The following is a 20,410-nucleotide window of genomic DNA, read 5'->3' on the forward strand; positions in this document are numbered from 1 at the left end:
CCCAGAAAACTCTATTTGTTTTAACAACAATCCGGAACCAGGAAAAGGATGGGATGATAATTTCATGCCTCAGAAGTAACTGTTAACTAATGCTGTTAAATACAGCAATGAAATATTTTAGAACTAGTGGAGAAATACAGAGAGGAACAGAAAACAAGGCAGTTAATAATCATCAAGCCAGCATTGTGAGCATTCTTAAAGGAATCCTATACACAGAGGAGAAAGAGTTTCAACTCCAAGAGCACAAGAAAGAATAAATCTCAGGAGAGGAAAAGCTCAATAAAGGAGCAGTTGGAGGAAATCTATCAATTCCAGCACAGTAAAACAGTGAGCTCCTATGCTAGCAGGGAAGAAAAGAGAAAAAAAATAATCTAAACAATAAAAACAACTAATGAAATTATAGACATTAGCAAGCATCTCCCAATATTAATCTTAAATATAAATGATCCCAACTCATTCAGTACAGAGATACATATTAGCTGATTGGATTAAAATGTATGAGTTGTTTAATTTTTTATTGTTTCCCAGAGGCATATCTCACTAGCAGGGACACCCACAGGAGTCAAAAGAATGGCAATCAATCCATCAAGCAAATGGAATTTACCAGACTGGAGAGACAGCCTACAGAATGGGATAAAAATTTATTCTAACTATGCCTCAGGTAGGGAAGTAATATATAGAATTTAAAGGTTCCAGTTGGAAGCTAATGGTTGGTTACCCTAATGATCGTCATGCCAGTGGGTGTCTCTTGCCCTGTAGGTTGGTTTTTGACTGGATTTTAGGCCTAACCTACAGGAGGACTTTATACCTGGTACTGTAAACGTGATCAAACCCATGGCTGGGGTCATCGTAGGTCCTCAGAGGGGAGCCTCACTCTGCAGTTTAGTTAAATAGACATGGTGTCAAACTGTCCTCTACACATTTATTTATGTTTATACCCATAGATCAGTGATGCTCTCAGCCTTTGCCATAGACTTCTGTTCACAATGATTGAATGTTAGTGCAGAGAACACCTGACTTTTGAGTGCTCAGCCCTAAATGGGATGTGTGAATCAGTTCTCAAAGGCTCTAAGAACATTGTAGAAGAGGGGGAAGGAGGAATCTAAGAGCCAGAGGATGGGAAATGCTGTTGTAAAGTGTTGTCTTCTGGACATTCCATGACTGTTTCACTTGAACTACACAAGACTAAGTCCATCAAGCATCCCATCTTGGACAGGCAAGGAGCTCAGAAGGTCCTGTCCTCCCAAAGGAGCTAAGTACAATTAAGTGTTGCACAGGGAAATGGGATCCGTTCTCCTCAGTCCTGTAGCCAGTAGTTCATTGCACCACTCAGGCAAGTAACTTTTTACCATGTTTGTGCAGGCAACCATAATTAGATGCAGTGCATCACACACAAAGAAGACATAGAATAGGAGGTATGATGGAGGATTCTCATTGGCTAATAAACAAACTGCCTTGGCCAGCCCTTAGGTGGGTGGAGTAGACAGAACAGGAAGAAGGAAGTGAGGTAGATGGCTCAGTCAGATGCCACGCCTCTCCTAAGTGAGATAAATTGCCCTGCCTCTCCTCTCTGAGGCAGACCGCCGTGCCTCTCCTCAGGGAGAGAGACGCGATGGAGCCAACCACCAGGTCAGACATGCTGAATCTTACCCGGTAAGACACCACTCGTGGTGCTACACAGATTATTAGATATGAGTTAATCAAGATGTGAGTAAGAGGCTGGAACTAATGGGCCAGGCAGTATTTAAATGAATACAGTTTGTGTGTTGTTATTTCGGGGCATAAGTTAGCCAGGCAGCTGGGAGCAGGGCGGCGGGAAGCGGCCCGCAGCCCCTTACTACAGGAGGTAGACTTGAGAAGAAGGGTTTGGTAGGAGAGGGAGGCAGGTAGGATAGTAGAAGAGACTTTGATCAAAGGTTTTGTGTGTGTGTGTGTGTGTGTGTGTGTGTATGTGTGTGTGTAATGTTTGCATGAAATTGTAAAAAAAAATAAATAAACCGTGAAAGTTTAAAAACTAAAATATTGAAGCCATCTCAACCCCAGTCGAAAGACAAATAGCTATTTGAGGAAAGAGGAACACTTACATGATACTGCTGGGAATGTAACTGGTGTAGTTGTCCTGGAAGTCAATGTGGAGGTCCCTCAAAAACCAAACCAAACCAAACCAAGTCAGCACTACCATCTCACCCAGCTCTACAACTCCTGGACGTATGCTTGTGGGACTCCAAGCACACCACGAGACATTTGTACACCTGTACTGCCGCACTGTTCACAAGAGCTAAGAAAGGAAACCAGCGTAGATGTCTGTCAATGCACAAAGATAACGTGGGACATACACATAATTGAAGCTTTACTCAGGCATAAAAGTAAATGGTATCATGGCATTCACAGGAAAATTGGCAGAGCTAAAAGATCATTTTGGTAAAGCAAAATAAGCCGAGACTAAGATAAATGCTGCATGCTTTCCCTCATAGGTAAACAACAGATTTGTACGTGCATGTGCGAGCATGTATGCATGTGTGTATGCATGTGTGTGTGTGCATGTAGATTATAAAAGTAAAAAAAAAAGGAACCATGAAAAGGGACAGGGAGATCGTAAAGGAGCATTGATTGAAGTGGTGGGTGGAACTCAACGCGACATGAAGACGGTGGAGAGGACTATTTGGAATAAGAAATGAGACCACCAAGACAGGAACAGAAGAGAGAGAGAGAGTGAGTAAGAAAGGACTTGGATATGAATGTCTGAAAATACACAAGGAAACCTGTCACTTTATTTCATAATTTAAAATGTTAAAAAAAGTTTTCTGTTTAGAAACCTCCAATTTTCTTTGTTGCCTAAGCTTTGAGAAGAAAGGCCTTCAGAGACGTGTTCAATGTGTCTGCACATGATATTGCTTATTTTACTTTGCTTATTTACTGAACTATTTGGCTAGGTAGTTTACAGAGGAGAGCTAAGCAGAATAAAACCAACTCCCAAGAAAAGCGACCAAGTGGGCTATATTTAAGGAACTCAGATTCAGAGATGAGTGAAAAGGTGAAATACAACTTTTAATTAAAAAATATCAAAATTGGGACTGGAGAGACGGCTCCGTGGTTAAGAGTACCAGCGGCTTTTCCAGAGGGCCCTAGTTCGATTCCCAGCAGCCACAGGGTTACCCAAATCATCTGTAACTCCAGTCCCAAAGTGTCTGGTGCCCTCTCTAGACTTCTGAGGGCACTGTATGCATGTGGTGCAGAAACACACATGCAGGCAAAACACTCACACAATATAATGAGTAAGTAAAATAAATAGAATAAACAAGCAAGCAAAATGCATACAAATCTTAAAATGAATAGAAATCAGAACTTCAATGGTTTGAAGACCTTTTATGACCCATGTGGAACCCCATCTTTTCCTATTAATGCCAGGCTTGATGCTTTTGTAGCATACCAGACAGAGCCTTAGTGGGAGATTTTGGCGTAGCACTGACTGATTTAGGCAGTCTGTCTTCTCTGACACTGGGAAAAAGCACTGGTGTACAGATTTCTGGCTGCTTGATTGGAAACGTCCAAAGCTGTAGCAGGCTCATGGGTCATTCCATCACGACACCGTCTGGATCTTACAAAGTTATTTTTATTCATCTGATTTTGATGAAATGCGGCCTATGATCTATGAGTTCCTGGAGTATCTGGAAGAGGGTAGGGATTCTAAAACCACTCAGGTTCAGCCTTTATCTATATGCACATTCAGAAATGTTTCGTGGGATATTTGCACACTGTGTGAAGATGTGTTGCTATGAGGGATGTAATAAAAAGCTGAATGGCCAATAGCTAGGTGGGAGAGATAGGCGGGACTTCCAGAAAATAAAGAGAAACTCAGGATGATTCTAGGTGCGTGAGAGAGATGCCAATGAGACCTATAGAGTGAAAGAAAGGTTAAAAAAAAAAAGCCACAAGGCACAATGTAGATTAATACAAATGGATTCATTTAAGCTGCAAGAGCTAGTGGGACAAGCCTAAAGTTAAGGCTGAGATTTCATAATTAATAACAAGTCTTTGTATCTTTATTTGGGGCTGTCAGTGGAAAAGGAAGCCTGACTACATATGAAGTCCAATGTGAGAGCACTTATTTCCACATAGGACCTGAGAAGGCTTTTTTAAAAAGTCCCAAACACACACACATGGAGTCAGACATGGCTTCCTGGCCTCTCAGGTGGCTGGTGCTTAGCATACAGAGGCAACAGCGCCCAGTCCCTGCCCGCTAGAGTCAGCTGCCAGTGCCGTGACCCAGAGCCACAGGCAAAGCTGAGCTGTGGGGTGGCTGGCGTGGCAGTTTAAGATTTGTCATGGGGTCATAGAATGTTGCAGGCATGTAGTAAAGCCAGGTCCAGACCCAGAAAGCTTCTAAAACAGTACAGTATGTTTAAACATGTGCTTAGATGCTAAGAAAAGAAAGGAAAATGGGTGTAGACAAGCCATAGAAAATAAATAAATAAATAAATAAATAAATAAATAGTTTAAAAATTAATAAAAGTAAAGGCTTAAAAAAAGAGTAAAATAACATTAAAAAAGCCATATAAAGGTGGGAAGTATATATAGGCTGACTGAATGCTGTATGGTGATTTCTTGTCTTTCATTTTTTTAACGCTAATGTACAAAAAATAATAGCTCCTGAAGGATACTGGATTCTGGAAACTGCTGAATCAAACCAATCTATATATTTTAATAAGAACATATTAAATTCAAAATGAAAGTAAAATATGTTGTATTGGGAGAGAGTTTATGCCATTTTTCCACAGGAAACAAAATGTTATGGTTCTCTTCAAAATTACTAAAGATCAGATTTAATTGGGGAAGACCTCCTGAAAATCTTGGCTACAGACATGAAAAAAGAAACCAAGATAGATTACAGGGCAGGTGACGAATAAGCTGATCCCTCTGCATGGGAGCAGCTCTGAGACTGGGTGAGCCATGATAAATCTTGTTGACTACAGAGTCCTTATGACTGATTATTGCATGCCATCTATTCATATGACATGGCTGGGATTTTGTAATTTGGTTATACAGTCCAAACTGACTTATAAAGTTGATAGATGCATTTTACCTTCTCCAACATAGAACAAAAAAATCATCCATAACTGATGTGTGCACGCTGCATATTCTGTACGTGTGTTAATGCAGATATGTATGTGACCTTTAAAAGTTTAGGTGTTTCAGAAAAAAAGGACCAGGCACCAATGAAGAGAAGTAGCCAGGTGATCCAGCCTCTCAGAATGCCTCTGTTGCAGTTTCCTCAAAAATCTGCATCCAGAACAGCTTCAAAGCTGCTAGCAGAGATGGTCCAGCCTCACAGACTAGCCAGCCAAGACTTCAGATAAACTCAATACTTTCCCCATCACACAAAGGCTGGACAACAAATGTTACAGCTAGCTTTCCCAAGACTCGACCATTACCTCAATCTCCTTAGGGTGCCCTAAAGATGCTGTTGCCCCCAGATAGCAGGAAGCAATTTTAATAACATGATACCCACATTTGCATAGAGGTAGGTTGGATGGCCCTTGGTTGTTCAATGGATTATGGATGTTTATCATCATTTAGGGGCATTGGTTACAAATTATCGCTGGTCATGGTCAAGGAAAACATTAAGAAAAGAATATTGGATTCAAGGATCTCTTTCTGAAAAGAAGAAAGGGGGATATGGGAGTGATAGGATAAAAGCATAGATTATTGAATCTATTTTTAGACTAAAAACAACTGCCAGCATGGGAACCTTGGGAGAAGGTTGAAGGGGAAGGGGAAAGGCAGGGAGGGGAGCAGAGAAAAATGTAGAGCTCAATAAAAATTAATAAAAAAATACTGAAAAAAACCAAATAACTGCCAGTCTCAAATATTTTACATTGGTATGGGTTTTTGTATATTAATTCAAATTGAAGGTTATTTTTGTTACAATATACTGCATATATGTTTCTAATTCTTGTTTAAGGTATTTGTATCTATATAGCTCATTTAAAAATGTAATGTAAAATTATAATCCTTGAAAGTTATGTAGGATAATAAGAAACGCAGATTAGTAGTCATCTATAATAATCAAACTTAGCCATGTTAAGTATCTTTTCAAGGTCAAACAGAGATATATGGCATTTAAGATGTTCCAATAAGGCTTTTCATGACACTGAGACATGACCGCTATAGGCAGCACAAATCTACTTCACAAAAGGATGATGGGCATCAAAGAGCCTCTATATGAAGTTTACTTTCTTTGTGGCAAAAGTTAACCACTGGAAAAAGAACCTTCCCTTGCCTCAATTTCTGGCAGTATGCTTCAGCAGGACACAAAAGAAGGTAACTGCTACATTTTGTCAAAACAAGGTAGGACAGTTCTTCAAAACTTCCTGCTTCACAGAAGAGTCTGCCAGATATTCTAGACCTGTAGGCTAAAGATGGATGCTCCAATGTTTCAGAGGAACCCTGGGGTGACTGTCCACGTAGCCAGTTGTCTCTTTTATTTCATAGTTTTGGATATTGTTTGCTCTGCCCTTCCTGTTTACTCAGGTAATATTATATCCTTCTCAGGTCTTTGATGGGGCTGAAGACTACATAGTTATAGTTACAGTTTTCCTTGCTACCAAAGTTTTAAAAAAATCATAAAAGAGGTGTAAAGTATACAAGGTTGAGAGGCATAAAAGCTTAGATTATTTATCTATGAAAATGGTTTGAGGTCTAAAAAGATACTTTTGGGTTGGTAATACATGTTAGGATAGAGGGTGAATTAGTTATAAAACTTGGGATAAGCCGGGCGGTGGTGGCGCACGCCTTTAATCCCAGCACTCGGGAGGCAGAGGCAGGTGATCTCTGTGAGTTCGAGACCAGCCTGGTCTACAAGAGCTAGTTCCAGGACAGGCTCTAAAGCTGCAGAGAAACCCTGTCTCGAAAAAACAAACAAACAAACAAACAAAAAAAAACTTGGGATATACCCAGAATAGATAACAAATATTTTCTCCAAATATGTCAAACACATGGACTGAACATTGCAAATGTAATTCTTACCTGATAATTGTTCTTATTATATATAGTTTTACCGTGTTAAGAGTTAAACTCTTAGATGGGGGGGGGAGAAGGGAGGGTGGAAGGGGAGGAGGAGAGACAGAGAACTAGAGGGAATGAGATCGTCGACATGGAGGAAGGACAGCAAGGAAAGATATATCTTGATTGAGGGAGCCATTATGGGGCTAGCAAGAAACCTGGCACTAGAGAAATTTCCAGGAATCCACAAGGATGACCCCAGCTAAGATCCTAAGCAATAGGGGAGAGGGTGCCTGAACTGGCCTTGCCCTATAGTCAGATTGATGACTACCTTATTAGAGCCTTCATCCAGCAACTGATGGAAGCAGAGGCAGAGATCCACAGTGGAGCACTGGGCAGAGCTCCCAAAGCTCAGTTGAAAAGTGGAAGGAGTGTCAAGACCATGATGGGTACACCCACTGAAACAGCTTACCTGATCTAATGGGAGCTCAACAACTCTGGTCTGACTGCAGGGGATCCAGCGTAGGACCAAAGTAGGCCCTCTGAAAGTGGGTGACAGTTGTATGACTGGGGCAGACTGTGGGGCCACTGGCAGTGAGACCAGGATTTATCCCTACTGCTTGTTCTGGCTTTTTAGAACCTATTCTCTTTGGAGGGACACCTTGCTCAGCCTAGAAATAGTGAAGAGGGCCTTGGTCCTGCCTCAAAGCAATGTGCTAGACTTTGTTGGCATCCCATGGGAAGACTTAACCTCTCTGAGGATGGATGGGGGGTAGGATGTGAGGAAAAGTGGAGAGTGTGGGAGGAGGGGAAGGAGTGGGAACTGGGATTGACATGTAAAATGAGAAAAGATGGGATTTTTTAAAAATTAATTTTAAAAAAGAGGTAAACGCTTTCCTTTTTATTTAGACAAAAGGGGAAATATTGTGGGATATTTGTACACTGTGTTAAGATGTGTTGCTGTTATTGCTGTAATAAAAAGCTGAATGGCTAAGAGCTAGGCAGGAGAGCTAGACAGAACTTTCAGGAGAAAGAGAGGAACTTGGGATGATTCTAGGATGTGAGAGCGATGCCAATGAGAGATGGAGGGAGTCAGACATACAGAACGAAAGAAAAGTAAAAAAAACATGACGCAAAATGAATATAAATGGGTTAATTTAAGTTATAAGAACTAGTCGGACAAGCCGAAAGTGAGGCCAAGCTTTCAGAGTTGATGATAAGTCTCTGGGTCATTATTTGGGGTTGGTGGTAGAAAAGAAAACCCAACGATGGAACTGTCCCTAAAAGAGTGACAAGAGCTCGTTCCTAGTCTAAATATCAAAATTACAAAAACGTAGGGGTGTCCCTTATTGAAAGAAGATTCCATGGCAAAGGGAACAAATTGGGCTGTGGGATGGGGCCAGGAGAGCAGCCCTCCAACCTGCTGTGAGTGGAGCCTTCTAACTCCAAACTGTGGTCTCAGTGTGTGTGCGTCTACTTTTCCTCTGTTTCTTGGACCTCTTTTCTGAGCTTTAACCACCTGGTGGGAGCCGCTTATCTGAAAGGTAGCTTCTGAGGAAGCTTCCGGCTTCCAGACACTTTTCTCACTGTGCCTCTGCAGCAAATCAAGTTGGAGGAGTAGATGCACCAAGTCACTTGGGCACACATCCATTTTACAGTGGATCCCCCCTGGCCTAGATTCAGTGAACTTTAAGCTATGACTCTGGGACCAATATAGAAAGTCCACTTCCCTGTGCAGTCATCCACTTATTCGGGTAGACTTGCCTCTTCCACCTCCTCGAGCAAACTCCCAAAGACCCACTCAATTTATTAAGCCCTACAGAGAAGGGGACAGAAACTTGTTTCTGACATTTGAATAGATTTTTCTACAATTGAGAAAGAACCACAGTGACTCAGGAAGCAAAAGGTGGTGAGCAAGATGTCAGCTGGAAAGGGGATGTTTACCTAAGGCGCCCATGACTACAAATCCTAGGCTGGCACGTGAGTTTAAAATCTGTGCCTTCCTTTGAAGAGGAGAAAGAAATGGCATCTCATGCTTTTGTTAAGGTAGCAGGAAAAGATAGGATGAAGAAATACTGGGAAGTCATTTGCAATGTGTGTGTTACTACTAGAAATCATTTTAATTGTCGCCAACATATGGGGTAAATTCCACTGTTAAGTTTTGCTTTAAAATTTTTTTTTTATCCCAGGAGGGCAAAATTTTATTCTCAAAGGATAAACAATTACAATAGCTTCACAGAGGTTAGTTGAGATATTTCTAGAAGCCCCTAGAAAGTGGTTAGCATTTGCTAACTATCCCATCGAGGGGGATGGTCCCTGGAGAAGCCGAGAGAATCTCATTAGTGAGCTTGCATCTGTGTTCACAGCTATTCTTAGAAGACAGTGTTGGCATTTTTCAAACCCCAGGGAGAAAATACTTAAAATATTAGCACTCAGAACTCAGCAACTGAAGAAATGCAGTAGGCAGGAATGTGAACTGGAAGCCCGGATCATGGGGGAAGACCAATTAGCATGATATAAATAAGTCAAGGGCTGTGTGTGCATGAGGATTCTAAATTCCAAGAGTATTTAAAACAATTTGAGGGTAAAATATAATGAAGAATCTGAGTTTTAGAAATCTAGTGAGGTTTTATTTATTTACTATGATTTTTGGAGCATCTCAAGGGGACGTATTTTTTAAAAGCAATTTTCTTGACTTTTGTGTATTTTCATGAAGACAGAAACCAAGATGTGTTTTTCAAACATCGCTCCTTAACCTGTGAAATCCATATTCTTTTAAAATTAAGTCTCCTTTAGAAGTGTGAAAGATCTTTTTCTTATCTTTTTTTCTTTGTCCGATGGTTATTAGAAAACAAAAGAAGACACCATTCCCTGCTCGTTTACTAGTTTGGAAGGCACAGGAACCGCGATAGGAGAGAGCAAGAGTGAGTGGGAGGGGCTTCAGAGCTCACCAGACTGGACTCAGGAGGCCGGTAGCGCCTGTGGCAGGACCCGGCTCTCCGCCCAACCTCACCAAAGCTTAACACAAGGACCCCACTCACCACAGGCGACGGGGAGAGCGCGATGTTGCCTATTGAAGCCTTCAGCTCATCTACCGTGGCAGCGTTCTTAAGGATGTCCTTTGACTGCAATGGCTTAATCTTGATGTTGAACTTCTTGTGCGATTCTTCTTCCTCTTCGGATTCACTTGAAGAATAAAAGTGCTTTCCTTTGGTAGGTAGAACACAGTTAAGGACACTTAGCCCTTTCTTCTGCTGAGAGGTATTGGTGAGGGCAAGACAAGAACGGCTACAGGTAGACACAGCCAAAGGAACCTCAGACGGCAGGAAACCAAAGCAAAACAGAATCGAAGGAGGAAAAGATTAGGGTTATTCACAAACCTGACCAAGGACCATGAATTCTGAGGAGTACTAGTCAAGATCCTACATTTTTTTCTTTCTTTCTTCTTTCTTTCTTTTTCTCTCTCTCTTTCTCTCTCTCTCTCTTTCTTTCTTTCTTCCTTCCTTCCTTCCTTCCTTTCCCTTCCTTCTTTCCTTCCTTCCTTTCTTTTCTTTTTTTCTTTCTTTCCTTCCTTTCTCTCTTTATTCCCTCCCTTCTTCCTCCCTCTCTCCTTCTTTTTCCCTCTCTCCCTCTCTCTCTCTCTCTCTCTCTCTCTCTCTCTCTCTCCTTCATTCTTTTCTTTTTCTTTTTTAATGACAGGTGAATGTTGTGCATCACACCCAGAACACAGACAGGAACTCATAAACTTCCTTGTCTCCACACACTGGAAGGCTACTTTAAGGGACACCAATAGAGAGTCTTAAGTGTTTTGGAGTTGGCCAGAGTAAGACAAGGCTGCTTGAGCCTTTCAGGGGAGTGTCCGATGGAGAGAGAAGTAAAGCTCTTTGCCATTCACTGTAAATGACACTGTCATATTGGGGTTCAGCAGACAAGCCAGGGTCATAAGTGTGCGGGCTGCTTTACTGCACATTTTCCTCTATCCCGGCACTTTCTCTCTGTTTCTTGACCAGATCACGGCATGTACATGCTCATTAGCCCTCAGGCTGGCCTCTAGGCTAATCAATCACCTGTGAGGCTAAGAACAGTAGCTTTGGTTATTTCATTACCTGAATTTAGCTTCCTGGTTCCTGAGACAATATAAATTTAAAAAATTTAAAAAGAAAGGATATAGCCTGGTTCTTCAGGTCTGATGCTGTAACCTTCTTCATCCAGCTCAGGAGAGTTCTGTAAGACACAAATGCACATACATAAATGTGTGAATACATGTATACACATGCACATACACATACATACATGTAACAGTAATATTAAAAGAATAATTGAGAGGAAGTTGGGGGCACATGAAAGGCTGGAGGCCGGAGAGACAAGGGTGGAAATGATGTAAATACAGTACTCCTGTTTCAAATTTCCAAAAAAAGTTAAAAATGCATGTTAAGTGAGTATTTTCCTCAAATGATGGAGAAATTGTTTTCCTTCTAGAATATTCTACTTAAAAATATAGATAAGTCTCTTATTTTAAGGGGCTGAGGATTTAGCTTTTGGAAGTGAATGCTAGGCAGTCTGTGTTTAAATCTTTGTCCAAGGATATTGGAAGGACCTCAATTTGCTGTCGGCAAAAGTATTTCCAGTGTGCGTATCAGGTCTTCCCTAAGCCACAGACCCTGCCAGGCAACATGGGCTATTGGAAGGCAAACTATTTGCCCTCAGGGAAATGAAAACATATTCTCCGAGGCAAAAATTATAAAGGAAAATAGCACAAGATAACAACGTTAAGTGTTAAAAATGAGGGGACAGTTAGCTTAGTTTGTAAGAAAAAGGGGGGCTACTGGAGCCTTTCAGTGCAGATAGAGATGCAGGTGGGGTCTGTCCACAGTGGTGAGAAGAGCCTGGGGTGAGATACCACGGCAGGAACAGACATTGTGTGAGTCCGGTGACAAAGGCTACAGTAACAAGGATGATGGCTATACCATGGGGGTGGGGCTGGTGTCTGGACAACAGTGACTGTGTGCTAGGGTGGGGGGTTAGTCTTGTTTCTTACAGTTGAACATGCTGGGGACAGACTGCTAAGGCAATCAGAGTCAGGAGAAAGGATGACTCATCTAAAATATGTGTATCAACTCAGGCACGATTGCTAAGCCTGTGTGTGCCTCGAGTTTTGGTGGCGGAATGGATGAACCAAGGACATTTGGAGGGACTGATGGTAAGTTCTTGGCAACAGGAGGAGAAAGAGGAGGGAGGTTTCAAGAAGAGCTAAAGTTTCTACCTCCGGCCCTGGGAGATGGACTGGGAGATGAACCTCACAGCAAAAAGCTAACTCTTAGGGGAAAAGTTGGAAAAAACAAACATACAAAATACAAAACACAGCAACAGTGTGTATAGTGAGGTCCATATTTCACGTCTTAGCTCCTATTATTAATGTGTGACACAGTCTCATTGAGGGACATGAAAACTCCATATGGCAATACTGAGCTCAATAACTCGAAAGTACACTAAGCACCATCAGATAGCGCGTCCACATCAGTCTGGCTCGGTCCTGGACTCCGTGTGGTTTGAGACTGTATCCTCAGCCAAGATGAAGGAAGGACAGCGTAGGTTACCCTGCTAAGGTTGGCATGGGGCACAGCGGTGAGAGCTCTCTGAGGCAAAAACGACCTACACTGTATACATATTCTGTATGATCAGAAATCTGCGGGTCGTCCAGACTGAACTGAGCTGGCTGCTCTGCTGTGGTTAGTGAGGTGTACGGGAATGGTGCAAGGAATTATGGGGGGACTGTAGATTGCAGCCGGGATCTACATCCACTCCCTGAGAATCAACCGACTGTCACGTGACCTGGGAAAAGTTCATACCCTATAGCTGTCAGCACGAAATCCAGGCTTAGCCGTTAATTTATTAGCCTCCACATTCACAGCTGTTTACAAAGAAAATCACCTTGATTTGACCTGAGAAAAAGTATTTTTGGATACAGCTGTGGGCTTGGTACGTTCCTGGGATGTGCAAGCAATTAGCCCAGGGTCCTCACAACAGCGGCACCAGGTCTCAAAGTCAGGTTTGATAGACTTTAATGCTATCAAACGGCAGACACTTCCAAACGAAATGTAGTTTTACACGTATTTCTATGTCCTCTTATGTATCTAAGTGCATACAATGTATCAATTCATTCCAATGGTTGTAAACATGCGTATACTTACATATCTTTCCCAATCAATTTCTGCATAAAATCCATTTGGTGCCCCGTTGCTTTTTTTCTGTAATAAATTTGAAAATAAATTTAGAAGGGAAATATTTGAATGAAAACAAAACAGAACAAAACAAAACCAACACCACAGGAGAAAATTGCCTAAGTCTTATCTGTACTTAGAATGAGCTAACACAATCCAGCACCGGAAAGACAGGTCGGAGCCTCCTATGGTCAAAAGTGGATTGGTGTAACTGGGTGGTGAAGCTGTTGCCATGACACTGAATGAGAAGCCTCTGTGCATATTTCACAAGACTGCAAACCAGGCATGGGGGCACACATAGCTAGCTGTCCAGATTTTACCCGTGATGGACTTGGAGGGTTTACATTGTGATTTAATTTTCTAGATCTTGAGGATTAAAATCATACATAAGGATTTTAAAGGGAAATCTTTGACATCTGTGCTGCTGACATATAAATAATTCCAATATACCTGAGCATTCAGCTGAGTCAGTAATTACTTTTTTTTTTTCACCACTGACTCAATTGATAAAATATAAATGGAATCGTCTTTAGATTAGTTCATTCAGCTCCTGGTCACTGGAAATCATGCTGCTATTCTTCCCAAGTGACCCCTCTTAGCAGATTATGAAAACAGAATTTGAAGATTAATGGGCCTTCTCTTTTCATGTGTCCTGTGCCTCCACCAGCACACACTATTGCAAGAAGATAGGAAATCAGCATGGTTCTGCTTCTTATCTAAGTTTTATTTTGGCTCACAGTAGAATTGTGACATAGGAACACAAGTACTTGACAGAGGATGTGGTACCCTCCGGGAGGATATTAATAAGTGTCTCTATTTTGTTGGACAAAAGCACAGATGAGGTTAGCAACAAAAGGTCGACTCAACAACATTCTTGCATTTAGCACACAAAATGACGCTATGTCACTGAGCAACAGCAGACTTCGGAACCACACATCTGGTGAGCCATAGGGTAGTAGGACAGGGCCTTTCATTTTACAACCACAAGTAAGGCTACTTGCTTTACAGTGTAGCCGGCAATCCAAGTTGACAAATAGGAGGGAACGCTTCGCATATGCGCAGAGAATTAATAGAAAACCCAGAACCATCAATATTCATTAACACTTACGGAATGTTGCCTGGGCATTCTAAGAACAAGCTATGGCTCAGGGAGGGGCATAGTTCATGAGGCATAAGTGATGTGCTTTTCCCTTGCTACTGAATACCACTGCAAGCAGGAACATGGGGCCTATGCTGATCAAATCATTTCCCCATCTATTACAAAGATGACTTCTAAGCAGGCATCATTTCAGTCTTTCCTCAGGACTGCCTTGGCGAGGTTTGAGCTTCAGTGGTGGTCTGCCCAATATGTCAAAGGCCTCTCAAACCTGTCTCATGAGCTCTGCCTGTGTGCATTACAATGCTACTGTTGAAAACACAGCCAATGAAATGTGTCAATAATCTCTCCTGTCTCCTATTTTTATAGATGTACTTCCTGCTTTACTATTCGGTCTGTGTATGTTTTTACCGCAAGATGCTTCAACTCCTTAGAAAGCATATATAACAACCAAGTTCAACAGAAAATCTGACTTACACTAATAGGGAATCAAATAAACTAAATTGACTCCAGAGACACAAACCCATGGATATTGTTATCAGTGTAACACCGCCATCAATCTGCTTTCTAGTTTCTAAATTCCTCTATATAAAGTATTGCTACTATAAACTCAATGAAATTAGATAAATTAATGTGTTCATGGTTTGTCTAGTTCTACAGCTTTCTTCTCTGCTAATACTCTCTGTGGTTAAAGTTCCTCAAATTCAAGATATTCTACATGTTCAGATAAATACATACATACATACATATGTATGTGTTAGTATAGGTATATTTTTTCTTGAAAACACATATCCAACACTTGCATAAAGAATATACTAAATTTCTATATTTGGGTCCAGTAAATATTTCCTTGTTTCTATGGACACCAATGGAAGATTGAAACAAGGGAAAAGAAAACCCTAAAAAATAAATTATATTTATTTTTAACTGGGACGCTTCTGGTTAAGCACAAGGGAAAGTCATTCTTGTCTTTAGAGACCGAACAAGGCACAGCTCAGAAATGGTGGCTGTCCCAGTTTTCAGCAGAAGACTTCAAAGCAGGGAGGGACGTGGTGAGGACACGCTGGACAGCCGGACCTAAGGCTGCAGTGAGCTCCAGCTTCCACGGAAACCTAAACACTGATTATTTTTACTTTGTGGAATCTGAGGGGTATACTTTCCCCCTATTGTTTCTCTTTTCTAAAATTCTATATCTATCGAGTGTAACTTTTATAACCTGAATTTTTGTACTGGACTGACACTCATGGGGAGGTCATCTTGCTTTAATAGGCATTTTACTTTAGTTCTCTTACCACCTTCAGATAATGTGGTGAGCTAGACCAAGCGGTTCTCACCCTGTGTGTGGGGGGGGATCAAACAACACTTTCACAGGGGCCCCACATCAGATATTCTGCATATCAGATATTTACATTAAGATTCACAACGGTAGCAAAATTACAGTTACAAAGTAGCAAACTAATTGTATGATTGGGGTCGCCACCCCATGAGGAACCGTATTAAAGTGTCACAGCCTTAGGAAGGCTGAGAACCACTGGGCTAGATCGATACCTGCAATCATGATTTTTCTCAATTACACATTCAACAGTTCTGTGTTTCCACTGGGAATGGCCCTGTTTTATGTGAGGTCAGTTTACAGCTACACAGTGATCTTAAAAACATGTGATATACTGTCAGAATATCATCTTCCCTTCTCCTAAGTAGATGTAAACCACGTTGGAAACAATCTTACAAGACAGCACTGGCCACCGGAACTCCCTGTAAAGAGGAAAACACCCTCTGGGTTGCTCCATTCATAGCTACTACATAGGAGTGGCTAGATGATATTTGAAACCAAGTGAGACCAAGGGGCTGAATTTTAGTTAAATAGCTTTTTAGAGCTCCATATCTGGAGTTAATGCAAAGTCTGGCCCCAAATCAGCATCCTTGACTCTAGATTTCTTGGTTAAGATTACCAGTTTCCACAAGGGAAGGGTCCTGCCAAACTCCTGATATTATAGCTACAGATGGTAGTTAACTTTACCAAGATCAATCCAACTCAAATTTCATGTTGACATTTATATTGCTGTCAAAGTCATCTTTACAGACAACAAATTCTTTTAAAAACCTGAAACACTGAAATTCCTGTCCTTTGTCTAAGACAAAAGACGATGCAAGCCTTTAGGCTTGCTTGTTCTTTAAAAGAGAAGCTGGACATCAATCAGCACATGAAGTCGTTAGGGTTGATTTGAAACCAAGACCTGGGTAGTAATTTGCAGTTACCTTGCTGAGTAAGTAGTGCTATTGTGCTTTCCAGACTCGAGGTGGGGAATTTACTCACTGTTTCTACAACCCCTCGGAAATTTTAAACTAAAATCTGTGTCCTTACCGACGCTTTCTTGCCTCCTTCCCGTGCACACTCTGCTTTGCTATGGTAGGGTGGTTCGTGTGGGCTGGGCTGCTGCAATTGATTGTGTTCATGTAGAAAAAAGTTGTTAAAGGATATCTGTTTGTTCTTCAAGACATATATAAAGAATCACATGGAGTCAGCAAACATATCACAGTCGAGACAACCTCTAGACCAAATTGTGCAGCCTGCCCAGCATGGCAGGGCTCTGTAAGCAAAGAGCAGACTTTGGGGCCCCCTAAAGGAGGCTCTATTCAGCAGGCCACTTTGGCTAAGCCAAGAGAGGAAGGGAAAAGCTGGGAGAGGGTCAGGGAACCAGGGGCCATTTGGATCCTCATTCAGAGGGCACTTAGCCTATGAATACAGAACAGACACCTAGACGATACGGAAAGGGACTGGGAAATTTCCAATTGCATTGCTAATGTACGGATGGAACACGTAGCTCCTCTCTTTTCCTCTTGTTGAAGCCTCTGAAAGGCCAACAGAGACCCACAGGGCACATAGAGGACAGTTCCAGACCCGTGTCCTTTCCTGTCTAACATGTTTAGAGATGGGCAGAACAGCTCTCACAGCCTGGGACTCTGACCCTGGTACCCCAGCATATTTGTGGAGAATCGGAACTGTTTAGGGAAAGTTCAGATCTGTCCTGGACCAATTGGAGTTTGTCTCTGAGTTAGAATGTGTTGTCGCACACAGTTACCTGAGGTCTAGACATTGTGACAAACAGGTCTGCCCATGATGGATGGGTGTACATTTAGCCGGTGAGTAGCAAGACACATCCACCTTCATACCATGCAGCCCGGCCATGCAGCCCCATCAGTGATGGGCTGCATCAGGCGCTGAGGAACTGAAAGTAAGTATCGCTACACTGAAGCGTTGGCATGGACTCTATGGGTACCAACTTCTTTACAGCTGACAGCACTGGAGCTTGTAGATTCAAATGAGAGAAGTGTAAACACAAACCCTGGGCCTCGGAATGGCAAGCAGTGGCTTGCAAGGGGCCTCAAACAGCTCCAAGTGCTTTCAGTCCATAGACCCAAGGTCTTAAAACCCTCATTTTGAGTTCAGAAAAAAAAATTCAGGCTGAGATGTGTACAGACCAATAGCGAGATATTCACTTTAGCCCACAGCATTGGGCTTCAGAATTTGGTGGCCAAGTGTTTGGGAGAACACTTGAACATTTTCCAAAGAACTTGCCTCTGACTAATAATTTCCATTTTTCCCCCCGCTGTTGTTGAAAAAAATGCACTTATTTTGAATTGAATGTGGCCTTTTTCCAGAATAGGTCTTATGTTATTTCTGGAAGAAATGAAATTAAATAATTCCTCTTTCTTATCAACAACTATTTATGGCATTTCTAAATGACAATGGGGATGACACAACTGGTAATTAATGATTTTTACAGGACTTGGGGTGGCTCGAGGAAGGCTCGAGGAGACCTGAATGGCATTGGGCCCATGCCTGCAGCGAACTGTACATGGTCGTCTTCAGCATCAGGTACCATGGTACAGAATCCAGCAGATGTGTAAGCTGGGGCTCCTCAGAAGAGCAGAGACCAGAGAGGTAGCAACAGGGCCTCAGAGACAATGAGCATGGGGTCGGAGAAAGAAAAAAAAAAGACAAGACAGAGAGAGTGGGAGAATGAGAAAAGCCAGGAGTAGCATCCAGGAAGGGCGGAGGAGATGAGAGAGCCTGGTGAAGGTGTGGACAGAAAGACAGAAGGACCCGGGGAGAGGACCCAGCCAGAAGCAGAGAGAAGACACAGAAGCAGAGAGTACCTGAGACAGAGCTAAGGAGAGGGCTCTGAGCCAGAAGCAAGAGGTGAAGAGAAGCTGGGTCTTCTGGGCCTTTTTGTTCCCCTGCTGGATAGAGCCTGGATTATAGAGGGCCCCAAAGTCTGACCAATTTCATTCTACGTTTTCAAAAGCATTTCATAGCGAGAATCACATGAATGCAAAAGGTACCCCAAAGCCGAAACCTCCTAAGTCAAGTGCCGGAGAAAAACTCCCGCTGTGGCTGCAATTAGCGCCCCATTAGGTACACTGTATAAGGAGCAGTTTTTCAAAATATATATTTTTAACCGCGGGTTTATTTTAGTTCTCACGCTGGCCCAGGGAGCTTAATGTGTGTCCACTCCCCCCTCGATGACAGCTGTTCTTTAGAACCTTCTGAATAGGCAGCTGATTAGATGGGAAGGGAAAGTCATTTCAGAAGCCAGGGTAGACTCGGACGTGGACCGTTCGGAGCTGGCATACCCCAGACCTCTTTAAAAACCAAAAATCTGGCAGCCAGCCAGGAGTCACTTCCTGCTAAATTGAAAGCCAGTGGGTGTATTTTTTTCTCTTCCAGGCGGTAAATTTCAGGCACAGGTAGTTTCAAGACCACTCCCTATTTCTGAATTTATTGTAGAAAATGTATTTGCAGCCCAGCTCCTCAAGGGGAAAGTTTTATTGGGAAGCAGTTCCTCTACAACCGTGGTGCCACTAGCGAAGAACTTTCTCCCATAATGAGATTTATATCACTGAGCTGGAGATGAAACAGCAGGTCAGCAGGCACAGCCCCTGTATCAGCTCTCTGGCTTTGGATCCGCCATCTCTGCGGCTAGTTTGCTTGTGGGCTCTGGCGCTGGGTTTTAGGTAAGCGCAATAGATTAAAGTCTAACTTGTCTAGGACCACACTGATTTCTCATGTATGCTTACTAGAGAGAATGAAAACAGTTGGGCTTTTGAGAAGTCCTGCAAGGGAGACGGCAGGAGGGAGGAAAGAGGAGGCGGGAGAAACTGGCCTTTGGGATACTTAAGTACAGCATATACTGAGGTGAGAACTTGCTGAAAATGGTCACTGAAATACTTACCATCCCATCTCGATCTGGGGAGCCCCTGTAAGAGAAAAGAAATTGATAGCTGTTACGAAAACGAACCATTCCAGCCGCAGTGACGACAGACCCACAGTGAGAACTCTCAGCTGTTATCTCCCGCTGCCCTGTGTTCCCTAGGCAGTAAACCCGGGGAACGTAACAAAAACCTACCAAGCTGAGCGACCTCTGAGTGTGGGGTTGGCACAGATGTGTCAGGAGGGAAACTCTCATCCAGAACCCAACTCCAAAGGCACAAACTGGCAGTGCCGGACCATGACCCACATATCTCATAAGAGTCTGGTCCATCCATTCTTTTTTTTGAAAGATTTATTTTATTTTAAATTACGTGCATATGTGCATGCCTGCGTGTGGGCATGTGCAAGTGTGAACGCAGGTACCCGCAGAGGCCAGAGAGAGGGTCAGGTCCCTGGAAACTGGAGTTACAGACAGTTATAAGCCATCTGACATTAGTGCTGGGATTGAATTTAGTCCTCTGCAAGAGCATACTCGCTCAGCTGCTGAGCCAGCTCTCTGGTTCCCTCGGCTACTCTTGCTGGCTCCATTTAAAGGATCAATCATAAAATATATATACAGACAGATGAATACTCCTTTAGTTATGATCCTGAATTGTCTTTTATGAGGTAAAGCTTTTTTTTCTGGTAGTTTTCAACTAGTTTGAGAACCTGTATCTTCTTCTGTACTTCTGTATATCTTTCAGTGATAGGACAGGAGGTGAAGGTGGGAATTGTGCTAAGTGGTGCCCTCTGCTGCTGAATCCCAGAACAGCGGTTCTATGGTGGTGCCATACTGGGCTGCTTTGAGAGCAAGGGCTTCAGAGTGAGGGACATCTG

The 20,410-nt window shown here is 42.5% G+C and overlaps 1 protein-coding gene across 1 annotated transcript in view; it reads right to left on the reverse strand.

Annotated features, from left to right (window-relative positions):
• Sgip1 (SH3GL interacting endocytic adaptor 1) overlaps positions 1–20,410 on the reverse strand; it is a 114,345-nt gene that overhangs the window by 78,659 nt on the left and 15,276 nt on the right. The window contains exons 6-11 of the mRNA XM_042055302.1: positions 19,557–19,581; positions 18,481–18,564; positions 16,685–16,756; positions 13,194–13,250; positions 11,172–11,226; positions 10,044–10,219 (exon numbers count right to left, since the gene is read on the reverse strand). Coding sequence (XP_041911236.1) covers positions 10,044–10,219; positions 11,172–11,226; positions 13,194–13,250; positions 16,685–16,756; positions 18,481–18,564; positions 19,557–19,581 — 469 coding nt within the window. The remainder of the gene's footprint in view (positions 1–10,043; positions 10,220–11,171; positions 11,227–13,193; positions 13,251–16,684; positions 16,757–18,480; positions 18,565–19,556; positions 19,582–20,410) is intronic.

The sequence above is a fragment of the Arvicola amphibius genome, chromosome 6 (genome assembly GCF_903992535.2).
Source record: "Arvicola amphibius chromosome 6, mArvAmp1.2, whole genome shotgun sequence".
Classification (NCBI taxonomy): domain Eukaryota; kingdom Metazoa; phylum Chordata; class Mammalia; order Rodentia; family Cricetidae; genus Arvicola; species Arvicola amphibius.